Source organism: Python bivittatus, unplaced genomic scaffold (genome assembly GCF_059951505.1).
Source record: "Python bivittatus isolate LINGU-HERP-01145 unplaced genomic scaffold, Pbiv_v1 ctg000080_np1212, whole genome shotgun sequence".
Taxonomy (NCBI): Eukaryota; Metazoa; Chordata; class Lepidosauria; order Squamata; family Pythonidae; genus Python; species Python bivittatus.
Window position 1 is genome coordinate 81,627,521 of NW_028277035.1, and position 17,868 is coordinate 81,645,388.

Sequence of the window (17,868 nt, forward strand, 5' to 3'; positions counted from 1 at the left end):
ATGTTGTAGATGACTCCTGATTTTTCTTCTTGGGCTACTGGGTCTTTTGGTTTACTTAAGATGTTTTGGAGGCTTTAGTTGGTTTGTGAGCTACAGTGATTGTAATAGTCTGTTGGTTGTTTCTGAGATGTTTCTGATGTATGGCAGTGTTATCCTTTTCATAGCTTGTGTTGGTTGTGCTGTAATCGGTTGAGTCGTCAGCACTTTTTGATAAAGTTGGATGGGTATCCATTTTGTTGGAAGATGTTGTATAGGTGGTCTGTTTCCTTCTTCTGCTGTTCTGGGTTGCTGCAGTGCTTTCATGCTTGTCTGAATGACATTCTTACACAGCTCCTCTTGTGGGAGGTTGGGTTGTTACTTTGATAATGGAGCTCAAGGACTCTACAGTTCAACCCTGAGCTACATATATTCTGTTTCATTGGTACACATTATTACTACCAAGCCACTAAGAAAGACCTGCAGCAGACTTCCTTGACAAAAACTTCCAGGGGGGTTTCTAGAGAAAAATAAAATACATAGACTAGAAAAAGATTATGTTCAACTCACAGAGGAAAACACAGGTAGGGTTTATATTCATGGTGGGCTGAAGGTGAGACAAAGACAAAAATGTCCTTTCTTGCCCTCCAGGAACTGTAGTCACCTATACTCATAATGCCCTGTGTCTATGCATGTCACAAAAAGGACTAAGCATAGCCTATGTACTTACACTAGGATTAGTCATAGGAATGAGAAAAGGTTAAAAGCACATTGTGTTATGGAGATTAAGGCTGCTCTTGACATATGCAACCAGATCTCAAAACTCTTTCTCATAGATCTGAGTTCAAAGAGACTTACTCCAAACAGAGCTGAGTGACAAGATAGTCTGAAGCCAAAAGTAAAGTAAAATGTTTAAGTAGAGATGTTGAAAGGCAATAATGCTGGAAAGAGAAGCATGTCTTCCAACTCCTGGGCCAATCTTACTTGCAGAGTTCAGACCACATTCCATGGAGTATCTTAATTTCAGGTGCTCCGCTGCTGTTATTAGCCAGGAATTATTTTTGTTCATAAAGTTTGAATTTCATTTTCATGTATAGCACAGTTGAGTCTGATTCTTTTGGTCCAACCATTGTTCATTGAGTCTTACAAATGGGCTGCCAATCATGCAGAAGAGTTCCTCTGTGATATGTTCTGAACATGGAGAAAGCAGCAGACAACATGCAAAATAACTTGACAATGTTTCTTGCATTCTGATCTAGCTTTGTCTTTTTATTCTAAATGGCAGTGTGAAGGCTATTTTCTCACAATTTATTGAGCTCTATGTATGTTTCATTAAGTCAGGAACAGGAGAGAACAGCCTACCTTCACAAGAACAAATGTGCCATTTACTGAAAAAAAAAAGTGGTAACACAGCTTGAAACTTCAAGAAACAAAATTAAATGAGCTGTGAAGATTATTGAAAATCCATCAGAACCATAATGAAAAGTACCTTGTGTTCTCTCCAAAGCTAAAAAAAGAGAGTCTGCTATGATCTGATAAATTCAATTTCAACTATTCTACAAAGAAAGTTCTAAATTGGGATCTTATGTGTTCCTCCATTTTACAGCTCAAATAGTTTAGAATATCCACAGCTTAGGAAAAAAGTGACTAGAATATTGCAAAATATGACTTATGCCCTTTTCACATCCAGATGTGTGTGTGTGTGTGTGTGTGTATGTTTCGTTGATTGCCTTTAAAGAGTTTCTAGAAGGGGCAAATGCGGTAGTGAAAATAATTTCTGGTTCAGATCATGTTACTTCATTTTTATCTGTACCTGGTTCCAGATGTTTCCTTGGGCAGCATAGAATTCTAGTCAATTTGGGACTATGTGTCTGAAAGGAACTCTCACACAGAAACAAAGCATGTTAACCGTACCCTTTAAGATCAGTTCATCAGGTTCTCAGGAGACTAGGCTGTAGTTGTAATGGGAGATTTCATCTACCAATATCTGCTAGAAAACTCCTAAAAGGTCTGTTGTAGTCCTCCTGACCAAGGAAGTAAAACTGGTTGTTGAAAGGAAGATAGTCAGGCACTTTTGTGAGCAAGTCATGATAGAGTTCAAAATAACTAGGAGGAAAAAAGCTAAGAGCTGTCAGTCACATACCCTGAAGTTCAGGAACATAGAGTTTAATGAACACAGGCAAAAGGGGACAGTGTACCATCACTTGAAATCCTAAACTACTCAAAGAGAGGAGATACTTAGACATAAGATATTGAGATCATGAGCTAAAACAATACCCATGAGAAGGAAAAATGAGGGAAGCTTCAAGGGACTTGTGAATAGTGAGCCTGATCACTAACAAGCTGAAAACAAAAAATAGTTTTATAGAACCAGAAACAGCAGGGACTGATAACTAAGCAGGTGTAGGTGTACAACTGGGAGTTCAAAATTGTAGGATTACAGTCAGGAAATCTAGAGATCAGAATGAAATGAAGCTGGCAAGAAATGCAAAATTTAATTAGAATGAGCAGATGAAGAAGAGACAAGAGGTTGATGGTCTGTTGCACTGGAAACAGGGTCAAGTAATAGTGGCAAATAAGGAGAAGGCAGCCTTCTTTCTTCCAGACTTGTTTCAGAATAGGGAGAGAGGCTTTCCTAACACAATACAAGAAAGGGCAGGAATGGATTGATAAAGGTATATTAAGGACACTCCTTACTATTATTTATTAATCTCCAGGTCCACACAGATTACATCCTAAAGTTGGAAGGAGCTGGCAGAAATTATCATAGAACAATAGAATGTATTATTTGAAAACTCCTTAAAAAATGGTGATGTGCTGAAAGACCATGGAAGAGTAAACAGTGCCATTTTTTTTTTAAAAAAAAGGAAGAGTAGAACTTGCCCATATATACTGGGCAAGTTCCTAGAATAGATGGTCAAGTAGCATGTTTTCAGAAAAATATACTGCTATTTCCAGGAGCCAATGTTAGTATATTAAGAACAAATCATGTCTTATTAATCTTACCTCTTTCTTTAGGTCAAGGGGGTACTGTGGGTATATTGTTTCTTGATCTTAATAAACCATTTAACAAAGTCTTTTATGATAAATGTTTGGACAGAATGGATGAATACAGACTAGTTGATAGCATAGTCTGGTGGATTTGCAACTAGTTCAGCAACTGTATCCGAAGAATAATGATAAATGAGTCTGCATCATCCTGGAGGTACATATCCAGTGGGATCCACCAGGGCTCTAAGTTAAGCCCAGTATTATTTAACACCTTCATGAATGAGTCCATTGGAGTTGGGTGGCTAATAAATTCAAATAAATAAATAAATAAAATTACTTAGAGGATGAGATGGAAGTGATGTTTATCAGATTTGTGGATGACACCAAGCAAAGGAATGCATGTGAAAAAGATCCAGAAGTTCCAGTGGACCACCAGTCAAACAGGAACAAAGGTTAATTAAAAGGTTAATGCATGCTTAGGTTGCATGATCAGAACCCTTACATCCAGATCATGGGAAATAACGGTTCCGTATTATTCTGCACTTGTTAGGCCACACTTCGAGTATGTTGTCCATTTTTGTGCTGTTTATTCATTTATTTATTAGTTATTACATTTATATCCTCCCACAATGCCATGGACTCTTGGTGGTTTAGACGTGGAGAAGTTGAAGTGGTACCAAAAGAGGCAAATATGTGTAGCTCAGGGTTGAACTGTGGAGTCCTTGGGGTTCTCTGAGCTTGGTTCTTTTCTTGCAAACGTTTCATTACCTGGCTAGGTAACATGTTCAGTGCTGGAATGGGATGGAGTTTGCTCTCTGTTTATATACTCTTGCATGCCTTGCCAGTGTTGGTGGGGGTGGGGTTTTTGTTTTGCTCCTCTGGTAGTTCCTTGATTAGCATATGTTTACTGCTTGATTGTGTGCCTAAGCTTATCTGGGTGATGATTGCTGGTGAGGCGATCTTCTGGTCTTTTGTCTCTTTTGAATAGTATGTACGTAGATGCTGTTTATGTGTCTGTTAGTTGCTGCCTTGTCTGAATACCAAGCTTTCAAGAATTCTCTTGCATTTTTGGATTTAGCTTGGTCTAAAATGCTGACAGTTTCCCAGTTAAAACTATGTTTAAGTCTGTCCATGTGTTGAGAGATTAAGGAGTTTTCATCATGTCTTCTGACTGCTAGTTGGTGCTTGTGGATGAGCTCTGCTAGTCTTCTGCCTGTCTGTCCTACGTAGTGTTTGTTACAGTCCTTACACTGTAACTTGTAGACGACTCCTGTTTTTTCTTCTTGTGCTACTGGGTCTTTTGGTTTACTTAAGATATTTTGGAGTGATTTTGTTGGTTTTGTGTGCTACAGAGATGCCATGTGGTTGTAATAGTCTGTTGGTGGTTTCTGAGACATTTACCAGAGGAGCAAAACAAAACTCCCACCCCCACCAGCACTGACAAGACAGGCCACAGCATATAAATAGAGAGCAAATCCCATCCCATTTTAGCACTGAAGATGTTACCTAGCCAGGTAATGAAACGTTTGCAAGAAAAGAACCAAGCTCAGAGAACCCCAAGGACTCCAAAGTTGAAGTGGGTTGAAGGGACACAATAAGGACGATATGGGATCTAGAACCCAAGTCATATGAAGAATACTTAAAGGAGCTGTTTGGTTTGCAAAGTTTGGTTTTGAAACTGAGAGCCAGATAAGAACTAATGGATTGAATTAAAATAAAGGGGATTCTTTTATTAGGAAGAATTTCCTGATTACATGAGCTGCAAAACAGTGAAATTATATACCTAAACAGTGATAAACTTCTCCACTCCGTTGGGCATGGTTTTGTGGATTCCTGCACTGAGCAGAGCGATGGATTAGCAGATGTGTAAGGTCTACATGGACTTTCTATGTGGCCTAGTTTCATGTCCCAGTACCAATAATGGGTTGTCTCATATCCAAACCAACTATCCAACCATCTCCCCATTCACAGTGTTTGGGTTGTCCCCTCTCTTTTGAGCTGTATGTGGAAGGCAAAATCCTTATTTCATCATGTCTTTAATCAATCATGACTTTTTAAGCTCCTGCTGGGACATTTTAGTTTTTAAACTAATTCATTCTTTTTATGTTTCTCTCTTGCTGCTGGTTTAATAACATTGCTGATTTTCTATTTTTACTTTTCTTTCTGTTTATGCTTTAAATATTCAGTGTTTTGTATTTCATGAATATTAAGTGAAAGTAATACAAATGAAGGCAGATTATTTTGTGCCCTGCTAGACATAAATAATGAGATAGATTCTGAAACGGCCTCTGATGAGCACTCTGTCATCAGTTATAGATTTTGAACCTTTCCAAGGATTCATTAGACCCTTTCTCTCCTTGTTTTCCATGAGTTTGTTCATCATTTCACCTGCCTTGTCGGATTATCTATCGCACTCATAGTTTATTTTGCCATTTTACTCCTAAATGGTTCCAAGCAGTGTACCATATAAAGATAAAAAGCATCAAACAAATGCCAATATATATTGCAATAGCACTAATCAGCAGAGGTAGATCATAAATGAAAAACTAACGTCACCCAATGTTCTCTTCTAGAGGCAAGTTTCACCTTTTTTCAAAACCAGAGCAGGGAGAAGGCAGTTTACACATGTAAATGAGCAGTGATTTCAATGATCTGGAGACACTTGTTCCGGTTATGCTCATATCTATCATCTCTCCCTTTTTTCTACCCATATGCTCCCTAAGCTATACTGCCAAAGGAATCCATATTGTATATAAATGTAACCTTGAATTTTTAGTGAGACATAGCAAGCTATCCACATTAATGAAATCTATGTATCCACTCTTTATATAATTCTAGGGTTTGAGTCCAGAATATAAAAACCCTGTACACTGGAAATGGGTGGGATTTGTATTCATTCGTATTGGCAATCCGTAGCTACTGGAATGGTCCTACAACTTACATGCAAACTTTTGATACAACAATCTTTTCATCAGCCTTCCTTTTACTGAGTGGTAAAATAAACCCAAGTACAAGTATGCCTTTCGCTACCATTGGCTTCATGTTATTCTGTTACCTTCCCAGAGGAAGCTTTTCAACTTTGCTGAGTTGTTGTTTTGTGGTTTTTCGTACCACATTAATTAATTAGCACAATGACACTCCTGATGCTTTTTTTTAATGCATATGGCAGTTGGTGACATTTGCATTAACCTTTTCCCCTCCAAGGTGACAGTGCTAAGTTGGCAGGCTGCTTCTTCTTTTTTCCTAATGCTTTTCTTGTGGATGTTTTCACAGCTGGGGGACTCAGGGTGACTTTACCACGACGCATGCCCTTCCAGCTGTGAAGGTGAAGCTGTTTACTGAGAGTACCGGTGTCCTGGCTCTGGAAGACAAAGAACTTGGGCGGGTAAGGGCAGCCACCACTGTTGACTGCACTGAGCTGTGGTTCTTTTGCAAATCACAAAAGAATGCAAATGACAGCATTTCATCTCTTGTACGGGCATAATGACGCCCTGGCAGAATTAGAGGTGCTGAAACATTTCTTGAAGAAGGAAGGAAAGTTTGGACAGCTCTTAGAAAAACTCAGATGTACATTTTCAACATTGAAAATACAGTGCCAATTGAACACAGACACACTCAAAAAATACTCCTGCTTGGGGGCTGAAAGTAGGATCTGAAATACTGTACATTTCTGCAAGTATCACAACTGATCGAGCATTTCAAAGAGAGGCTGTCTGAGGACCTTGCATGAAAAAAAAAAATGTGGATTGCATATTCCTCCCAAACTGATGGAACACAGCTCCAGAAAAGTCAGAGAGGAAAATAAATTACTGTTAAGAGTGGCAGGGAAAAAGGGAACTTCCCATCCCAGTGATAAGCCTTCCCTGGAATAAACATTATTAAACTTTTGGAAAGAAATTAAGAACACAGCTTTTGGGGAAAAATATCTGTGAATCCAATTCTGTGTAGTTAAAATATGAAATCAATGTTGCTTCAGCTCACTAAGGGTAATTAAAATATCGTGGCTGAGTGGTGAACCTTAGATTGTGTGTTCTGAAGAGTCTCCTGTAGAACCACTGGCGTCTTCTTCCACTGGCCAAGCCAAGGCATTAGAAGGGAGAGGGGAGAGGGGACGGGAGGATCCCAAGAATTTATTTCCCACAGATGAGTGCAAATCAATGCTGATCTCATTTTAGAAAAGAGGTGGGATTGCTGCTGAGGCTGTTAACAGTCTACCTCAGCTTTTGCTAGCAGAGGAGTAGGGTGAGGTAACTCTGTGGACCTGTGGAATGAATTTCATTTGTCATCTCTCTGATCAGTAGATAATTCAGCATGTTCAATTTGACAGCATAGCTGCTGTTGAATTAACTGTGGCCTGTCCATTTCTTCCTCCAACTGCTAAAGCTGATAATAATGCCAACTTTCATTTTTTTATTATTTAACTGGTTCCCAGTGATATCAGCTATCTAACACCATGCTCTTGATCATTCCTTCTTTTTTGCTCTATGCCACTACAGTTCAATGTCATTTTTTCCCATAATGCCCTCAGCAACACAATTTATCTTGGTGACAGACATAATTGCCAATAAATTCTCTTTGGGTTCTGCTTTCCCTCTACTCAGCCTCTTCTGCTCTTCACTTACTGCTATATGGGACACAAAGAACATCTATCTATAAGGCCCTTTTAAAGTGGAGAGTGCCAGATACCTCATTTTCCTTCACTTAAGAACATCTACTTTTGCCCCCTGTCTTTCATACAACTGATCTATAAGTTCTAACTCTAATTTGAAGTTATTTTATTGTATATGCTGATGATACATGAGAAATGTCTGCATGGATATATTTATTGTATAACGGAGCAGACCAGCTTAAAAAAAATCTATGTTTTTAAAGTCTGTTACAATCTAATTGGAAGGAACATTTATTGTTAGTTTGTTTGGCTTATATTTTGTTCCATTTCCAAAGACTCTGAATGGCCTACAAATAATAACATAAATAAAAAAACAAACAGAAGAAGTTAATACCATACACATAAATAACAGACCTGATGTGTTACCATTCAGGCAGCAAAATCTTAAGTGTCCCTAAATGTTTCTCTGGAGTGCCATGTTAATGGGTCTTCAAAAATATAATAGGGAAGGGGGAATCTGAATAAATGGGGGTAAACTGTTCCAGAGATGGGAGGGGGCATCATTAAGAAGGCTGAAGCACCAGGTCCCTGTAGATGGCCTTTCCTTAAATTTGGGACCCTCAGCAAGCCCTCTCTTATTTTGAGGTTGGGGGCAGATTCAATTTGGAGAAGGTGGTTTTGGATATCTCCCTACATCCAGGCCATGTATCTGGGCCATGTAGGTGATAACCAGCATCTTAAATTTCACCTGGAAGCTAACTGGTAGCCAATACACCTCCTGAAGTAGAGGTGTTAATGGGTGAACCTAAGTATTCCCACAACTACTTTTGGCATGGCGTGCTGAAGCAGGTGAAGCTCCCAAATGTCTTCAAGGGCAGCCCCATGTAGGTTGAACTGCAATAGTCCAGCTTGAAGGTGACAAGGGCATGAGTGACCAAGACCAACAGTCCCTGTTTCAAAAAGATCTTCAACTTGTTCACAAGATACAATTTTGCAAAGGGCCTCCTGGCCACAGCCTCCACTTGCTCTTCAAGGAAAGGCTGTAAGTGCCACTCAAGATGGCTCTATCTAGGAAAGTGCAATTGCCAAAAGTCACAGATGAGATATTTTTTGAAATAGTTGGCTTACAAATCCACAGCCACTCCATCTTACTAGGATTCAGTTTAAGCCTGTTTCTCCCCATCCATATCCTAATAGCCTCCAGGGACTGGGTCAACATAATGATGATACCTCACCCTATGCTGGTGGATAACCTCTCCTAGCAATTATATATAAATGTTAATCAGCAGTAGAGAGAGGACCATATCATGGCTGATGGAATCAAAAGCTGCAAACAGATCAAAGAGAACCAAAAGAATCACACTCTCCTATCCTGGTTTACCACAGGACAAAAACAAAAATGACCAGTGCAGTTTTTGTCCAAAACCCAGGGCTGAATACTGACAGGAAAGGGTCCAAATAATCCATTTCATCCAGGATTCTCTGTAGCTGTAGTCCATACACCTTTGCAACAAACTTTCTTAAGGGAAGGCTGGAGATTGGTCAAAAATTGTGTAGAACAACTGGCTTGAGGAATAGTTTCTTCAGGCTCAAACCTATCCACGATAACTTTCCAAGGGGTAGTCTTTGTCATCTCAGCTGGACCTACCTAACTGGCATATAACTCAATGGACATGAGCAGTTTTATTCTCCAGATGCTGCGCAAATTATTGCAGTGATACAACAGACAATCTTCTAACTCAGTTTTCCCTAATAGGGACCAAGACACTTTAAATAATGGTGCTGGATGTGGTAATAAAGGGCCTGTCCATGGACTCTTACCACATTGCTGTTGTCTCAAACCTGAGCTCTTAGACTAATTCACAGATTCTTGTGATACCAAATTTTAAAATAAAAGTGATCTATATGAAATGCATGAAAACATTAATAGTGCAAACCTGTACATATCAATTTAAAACCAAATCCTGTTGATTTCAGTGGAGCTTGCTCCCAATATAAGGTGTAGAGGATTAAAATTTAAGTCAGTCTTCTATAAGTACTATGCAGTGCTTCAGATTTGATCCCAAAAAGTTACTTTGGAGCACGTGTGTTAGCCCTTTGAGGTAGTCCAGACAAGCACACTATGAGTACTAGCTCTATCTTTATTTTAAGGTTACATTAGCAGAATCTTGCAAGACTGAAAGTATTTCTCCCCTCCTTTCCTTTTACTCTCCATAAAACTAGGGAGGGTCCCTTCTGAAATGCTTCCCATGCCTCTTCTCCTTCTGTGGACTGAGATATCTTTTACATGCTGGTTGTTCAGTCTGTGGCTCTCTCTCCTGTCTCCCAAGGTCATTCCCACAGACCATTACAACATGGGAGTGCAAACATGGCAGCAGTCTGCATCTCTTTAAAGCAACTACATCTTTTTCCAGGATTATGTGATTGCCCTTTACAACTACTGTGTGCTCCCAGGAAAAAAACACAGCTGCATCCAATAATTGCAGATATGTGTTAATTTTGTACTCTGTGTCCCTCAAACCATTTGTTTGGCATCCAGTCCAAAACATTCTGCAACCCTATATTTTATTATAATGTCAGTTAACATCAATTTATTAGCATAGCATATTAAAAAGCTACAGGGATCCTCATCTGTGTGAGACTTCCATTGTTAATGTTTTTCAAGCAAAAGTGCTCCATGTCTCTTTAAACTAGAGTCCTTGTTCAGATTTAGAAACTGTAGTATTACAGGAACATGGGTTCTGAGAAGAAATCGGTGTATTTTTAGAATTGCAATTATCTCTGTTTATTTAAGTTTATGAGATCAAATGTGTCCTGTTTTTGGAAAGCCAGTGATATTATCTGAATATGGGGAATTACTCCCTGCCCCATTCCTGTGCTCCATCAGCTACTGCCTCTGCAAAAATAAATAAATGTACAAGTTGACCATCTGGCCACAACATCTTTATATCTTACTCTAGTTTGTCTATTTCCTGGCTTCTTGAAACATGAATATAACTGGGAATGATCAGAACTCTCACCTTAAACCAAAGGTTTTGGATTATGAAATATGACGACGACGACAACGATGATAGATAGATAGATAGATAGATAGATAGATAGATAGATAGATAGATAGATAGATAGATAAGAAATAGGCAGGTTTGGTATACTCCCATAATCCCTGAGGACTCCTGGCAGTTAATCACAGAATTAAAATATTCACTGTAAATAATACAAGTAAACAATACAATAAAACAATAACATAAACAACTATAAAACCACGGGAGCAATAAAGTGAGATTACTCCCCCAAAGCACAAATCTGTGTTCCACAGCTGGTGGTTATTAATATTTATTCCATCACAGAGAAATAGAAAAATAAGCCCAGTTTTGAACATGAGCAGATGAAAAAGAAAGTACTATTTCAAAAGAAGTCATTTAAAACAAAAGACAGATCGATTTTATTGAGATCTGATTTTTTGTTTGATTGGAATGGAAAGTATTTCAATTATAATATAGAGAATGCTCCAGAATTTCCAACCTAGTAACCTAGTAAAACAATCATCTTTAATGTCTGCAAATTGCAAATCGTTGTTCCATGGTGTGTTCAGTAACAGCCAGACAAAACAAAGTTGCTGAAATCTGAAAGCACTGGGTCATCATATTTCTACTACTACCATAAGTCCTCATTTATGTATCTACAAATAAACTCCTGAAAACTGTGTGCCGTGATCTTTAAACCAAACTCACAGTACGCTGGAACAGAAACTGTGGAGCTTTGATGAGAGAATTATCCAGAATAGGATGCTGTGGAGCCCATTACTTATTTTTACAAGAATTGACTGTTTTTGTAACTAGATAGCAACTGTTTGGTTAACTCCACAAAGACAGTACGAAGCAGGCAAAGAGGAAGTGTTGAGCTTCAGAGAGGAGGAATAGGAAGATTATATTTAATTAGGAAAAAGGAAGGTAGAAAATCTAGAAGGCTAATTCGATTGGCGATAGATAAATAGTTCTGCTCTAGGAAACATGGTGAGGAAATTTAAACAATGCTGATGGTAGAGTTTAAGGGAAAAGTGAATGAACAGGTTGATTATAAAGGGTGATTGGCCTTTAAATCTCAAAAACAGGTGGCTGGGCATTTGTATTTTGCTGAGAAGCTGCAAAAAGGCTGAGAAATGGGAGTCTGTAAAATGAAACCAGCTGTCATGCTTCACCTAGCTATTTTCTTCTGATTGAATATATTATCAATATGATGGGTCAAAATGCACACACTTATATTGACCTTACAAATTTTCCATCACTTTACTTATGGGTTAACCCTTGAATCTTTCTTTGTATTTTCATTTCCAGCATCGAAGACAATTTAGCTATATGGACTATATTTCATTCCTCCATCCCTTGAATGTGAACTGGGTTGCTTTTCTTATCTATATGTTTAATATATTAAAGATGGACAGTTCTATAGCCCTAGTTTTTAATGTGTTCCTCTTTGTTTAATGACTTTTTAAAACCATTCATTACTATGTATGCTTAAATTACTCATAACCAACCAAAATTTACTGCAGTAATCTCAATACCAAGGCTCTGTTTTTTGTGGATATCTTCCACTCTATGCCTCCCAATAAAATAAGTAAAGTATTTGAAGATCAAACTATTTATACAAATTGGGACAATTTCAGATTATTGGGTTCTCCTTGTGTCATGAAGCATGTAAAAAGGGGGCAGGGCTTGATCACATGCTTGTGGCCACCATCTTGACCCCTGAATGCTGCCCTTCAAAACCACACATTGGAATTTGATATGGCAGGCTGGAACCTGTCCTCACTCTTGTGGCACTTCTCAGTTTTCAGGTGAATTCGATATTGACCTGGTTCCCATATCATGCTGAGTCATGATGTGGTTGGGCTTATGCATCCAAAATCAAACCATAAACCATATGGTTTGTTTTAAGTAGCAGCACAGTTGGTAATGCAGAGAAAAAGTTACTTTCAGGCAAGGCTTTTCTGGTGCCATCACCCTGCCCAGTCGTGGAATTATATGGTAGATCCTAAAAAGGCCTTTAATCTTCCAGTGTTCTTTTCTATCTGTTAAAAAGGAAAAGGTGGTGAAGCCATATAATGCTAGCTGGTAGAGCAGTGTCCCTCGAGTTCCTCTCATTGGAGCCTTTTTACCTTTCATTGGACTGATATGGCAACAATAAAGATTAAACATCATTCTTATCTATGATGCCGTTCCAGGAATTCTTATCTGGGAGCAAAATAATTCAGGGGGATTCTATTTCAGTATATATTCATAGGAACTGCATAGAATTGCACACATGCACGCTCTAAATCTCTGCATGTTAAAACTTTGTCTTATTCAGGTTGTTCTTCACCCTACACCAAATAGCCCAAAACAATCTGAGTGGCACAAAATGACTGTTTCCAAAAACTGTCCTGATCAAGATCTGAAAATCAAGCTTGCTGTCAGAATGGATAAACCTCAGAATATGAAGCATTCTGGGTAAGTTTTTTGTTGTTTTGCTTTCTGTTTTTTGCAAACAACAGTGATTGCACGTTAGCATATTTCCTAACTTTATAATAATTGGAAAATATAAAGCATTGCCTTCTTCTCCCTGGGTTTCTATGAGCTTAAAAACTGAATCAGTGTGACTTAATTTTCATCTTTTTGAGAATGATTGACATTTTATTCCCTTGCACATTTTACCTCTCTTAATATTTTAAAAGAAATGTCCTCTAAAAATAATCACTAGCTTCAGTCCTGTATGCAAACTAGGAATATTATTATTTTTTCTGTGTCAAAAAGGAACAATAAAGGGTTTTTTATTGTTATAAAATATAACACTATATTTATTTATATAAAATATAAATTAGAGTGTAATTTCTCTGTATTTTATTTCTTGCATTAAACTTTTGGAATAACAGATTCCTTATTGTATAATCAGATTATTCATCATCATAATTATTTGTTCCTTTGAATATTTTATTTTATTTATTTATTCTTAAATTTATATGCCGCCCATCTCCCCCAGAGGGTGACTCTGGGCAACTTACAAATATCCTGATTATGCTGTCATAATCATGCATATAATATTCTGAATATGCTGTCAAGGCCTTTGAAATATGATGGAGGCTGTGGATGTCTGGAGGGAAAGGGACAGGCTCATGTTCAACCCCAACAAGATCAAGTGGCTGTAGGCATTTGGACCACCTGGGCCTGGACATGCCCACCTTTAGTCCTGAACTTGCCCCTTCTGGACTGGCACACAATTTGGGGGTCTTTTTGGAGCCACAACTCCTGCTCAAAGAGTTGCCAATTTTGCCTGTATCTCAACTGGGAGGCTCTTTAGGAAATCATTCATACTTTGGTCTCCTCATGCTTGGATATTGCAATGCTCTGAACATGCAGCTGCCCTTGAAGACCACTCAGGTGCTGCAGCTAGTTCCAAATGGACAGTTATGAGCATGCCATGGTGTGAGGGTTCTTTGTTTTCCAAGGACTGGACACACCACAGCGTAGAAGATAACTGTACAAAATACTTTATGGAAGCACACACTTTTCCTGTTGCCCTGGTTGACTCCTCCCTTCTAGGCTTTGCAAGTTGATGTAGCCACGTCAGTAAGTCTTTGATGGTTTTATAACAAATAAAAGTCTTAAAGTTTGTAAAGTGGCATTCAACCTTTGCCTCCCTCTGAATATTCTCGTACTTGTTGGGATTAAATGCTGCCTCAGTGTGGTTGCTTCACTTCTGGTTGCTACCAAGCTACCAAGCACAGAGAAAATAATAATATTCCTAGTTCACATACAGGACTGAAACTAGTGATTCTTTTCAGAAGACATTTCTTTTAAAATGTTAAGATTTGGATGGGACCCACCCGGACTTTATTCAAACAAGCCCCTAAAACTCAGACCTTGGGTTAAAGTGGGTGGCGGATCCCTTGTGGGGATAATTCCTTGATTACAAATTGTGTTATTTTTCCAGGTATTTGCTTTTGGTATAGGCTGCATTGGATTGTTTTAAATGTATACTGTACACCCCCCAGCATCATGGTGCAGTGGAGCTGCCTGTAAATTTAGTAAATGTAAATAATATTGTATTATATAACAAGAAATCTGGTTACAGAAGAAATTGCACTGATTTGTACGAAAGAAACAGCTTTGCAAATAGAAATGCCCAACATTTAAAAGAGGGCAAATAAGTTTTTTATTATGCTTTCCTGTAGTTACTGTTTTAGGTTATTTATTGGAAACATAAATTTAACTAGAACGTGCTCGGGTTATGGACTAGCTTCATAGAGTCTCTGTCTACGTTTCCATATATAGAATTCAATTACAATACATTTAGTGGAATGTGTAAAGCATTGCTACTTTTCACCTGATATAACAAATTGAAATCGTTTTTCACTCTTCTTGGCTTCTTATCTTTCATATATAGACATAAAATAATCTTCCTTAACCATTCCTGGACCAGGTTAGAGAAGAGCTTTATCCACACTCAGCCTCTGCACATAGAGAAGTGCAGACTTAAGGCACCCAGGCTACATGAGGCCTTTCAAATCTTTGCTTGCAACCCTTGGACCCTCCAGTGATGCAATCAAATTGTAATTCTTAATTCAACAGAAGGGGGAAATATTAAATATTTGGGGAGCAATTATACTATCAGTCTGATAATTGCTAATTATTAACAAACTGTTGGTTTACTAAATTAAACCAAATTTAATATCATCATGGATCCACATACTCAGCACACCTGGCCTACCTAGACTAGTGCTAGATTTGCACATGTAGACTTACCTTTTTAAGAAAATATATATGTAAAATCCCATGTGCATGGTCTTCACTTTTCATTAGCATTTCTTCTGATCATTCACTCTTACGTGCATTAGGCTGTATTTTATGCATGTTTCCCACTGAAATGTTATTTATTTATTTATATTTCAAATTTGGTCACCGCCCATCTCACTAGGAAGTGACTCTGGGTGGTTTACAGTAAAAACAAAAAATAAATATTAATTAATATACAGTAAAAATAAAATAAAAATAAAATAAAAAGCATAAACATACATAAATATCTTCCAAGGTGCTGCTGGTAGAAAGGATATTAACATATAGGAGCATCTTCAAGGTGCTAGCCGCCCCCAGGGTTGGTTGCCCATTTTCTCGCCCCATGCAAGTTGGCAGAGCCAGGTCATAACTGCTTTCCAGGAGGTCAAGAGAGTAGGGGCCTACCTCACCTCTGGGGGGAAGGTATTCCATAGGGCAGGGGCCACAGCAGAGAAGAATCTCCTTCTGGGCCCTGCCAGTGAACATTCTTCCATCAACAGGGTCCACAACATACCCTTTCTGCTTGACCGGGTGAGACAGGTCGATATAATGGGGGTGAGATGGTCCCTCAAGTAACCTGGTCCCATGCCATGTAGGGATTTAAAGGTGATAACCAACACCTAATTCAAGGTGTTCAGGACCCGGAAGCAAACTGGCACCCAATTCAGCTCCTGCAGCAAAGGTGCCATCTTTGGGGCACCCAGAATTGCCTGCACAGCTACATTTTGAACCAGCTGAAGCTTTTGGATACTTTTCAAGGGTAGCCCCATGTAGAGCGCATTGCAACAGTCTATACGGGAGATGACTAGGGCACGAGTGACTGACTGGAGGGCCTCCCAATCCAGGAAAAGGTATAACTGGCACACAACATGTAGTTGAGCAAAGGTCCTTCCGGCCACGACTGCCAGTTTTTCCTACATTATAAAGGGCAATACTGAAGGTAGGACATCTATGCTGGGGTGGGGTGGGGGGGCAGTATGAAAATAATATTCTAATCTCTTACCAGATATAGTAGTTACATCTTTGTGTGGTTCTAATCTAATCCAGCCCCACTACTATGTCTCTTTTATCCTAATTTTCAATAAAAATATAAGTGTTATTTTCTGGACCCTCTGTTCCAGCATTTTATCACTAATGGTAGCCAATGAATTACCATGTGAAACTCATGGAAGGACATAATGCAGTAGCCGTGTTCTGTTCTTTCCATCTCACATTTAGGAACCAAATGTACATGGCTTCCCATCATGGACGCTCCATATGGCTTTTCTTGATTAATGGTCACTCATAAGTCTACGTTCCATGAATTTGTCTTATCTGTTTTTTAAAAGACCATCAGCACATTCTGCCTTCCTATATTACATAATTTAATTAATCGTACTTTCTTAGCTAACACTGGCTGTGTTGTCACACCTAGCGGTGCTGAACAAAGTTATAATCAGAATCTGATCACTGCTGGCATTTTCCAGCTATGATCTTTTACCATTTGATTTTTAAGAAATACCAGTAACTTTTTTGTTTGAGACAGAATGTACTGTAATGAACTTTGCAGGTGAAATAGTACCTATCAACAGGAATAACATGGTAGATTTCAGACAGATAAACTGAACTATTTTTAGTGCAAAGGAAAGGAAGGAATATTGATGTTTTTTCTGAATGTAGCATAACGGATTGTTGGAGATACAGCTAGGGAGAATACTAAAAGATTAGCTCACTTCTCTTTTCCATAAAAGAAAATAGCAGTTAAGCCAGTCAACAAGCTAAGCATATTTCAACACATTGTCATGATTTGCTACAGATAAGAGACTGGAACACAATGAGATGCAATAAAACTAAGTCTTTCTGTTTTCCTTCATTTCTTGAGATGAAGTGATTTGGGTAGTTAGTAGTGTCACTTCAGAAGGATCATGCTGATTTGGGTGGTCAACGGTTGTCCAATCACAAGCATCGCTCCAACTGTAATGGCCATTGCTGATCTGATTGCTTGGAGCATTAGAATTAAGGATAGACATGGCAATTGTTGAATCTCTCCTCCCCCTTCCCCTCCCTCTTCCCACCATGGCATTTTACACAAGTATCTTTTTTTCTTTTTGGTGTGGCTGTTGTAGCTCTGTCATTTGCAACCTATCAGAACTCCACAAAATCAACACAATGCAGCTTTGTGGCATGTTCTGATTCAGGATAAGGCAAATTTGAACCATCCAAACCACCACTGTCTGGAATTATTTTGAAGTGCTGTATAGTACATCTACATCTCAGGTTAGAATATCTTGCAAAACGCATTTGTTTTATTTATTTAATTTCTAGGCCGCCCAATTCCAGAATGACTCTGGGTGGCTTCACAAAGTTATAAGAACAACATTACATAAGTATAGCAATGATCCAATTTCCTTCCAGCTTAAAGGGGACCTTCCCAACCATCCTAACCCAAGGGCTGAGAGAAAAGCCAGGTTGTTAATGATTGCTTGAACATGGGCAAGATGAGGA

General features: G+C 38.6%; 1 protein-coding gene across 1 annotated transcript in view; it reads left to right on the top strand.

Annotated features, from left to right (window-relative positions):
- Positions 1-17,868, top strand: part of CADPS (calcium dependent secretion activator) — a 402,311-nt gene that overhangs the window by 179,712 nt on the left and 204,731 nt on the right. The window contains exons 7-8 of the mRNA XM_088134415.1: positions 6,241-6,352; positions 12,923-13,062. Of these exons, the coding sequence (XP_087990541.1) occupies positions 6,241-6,352; positions 12,923-13,062 (252 nt within the window). The remainder of the gene's footprint in view (positions 1-6,240; positions 6,353-12,922; positions 13,063-17,868) is intronic.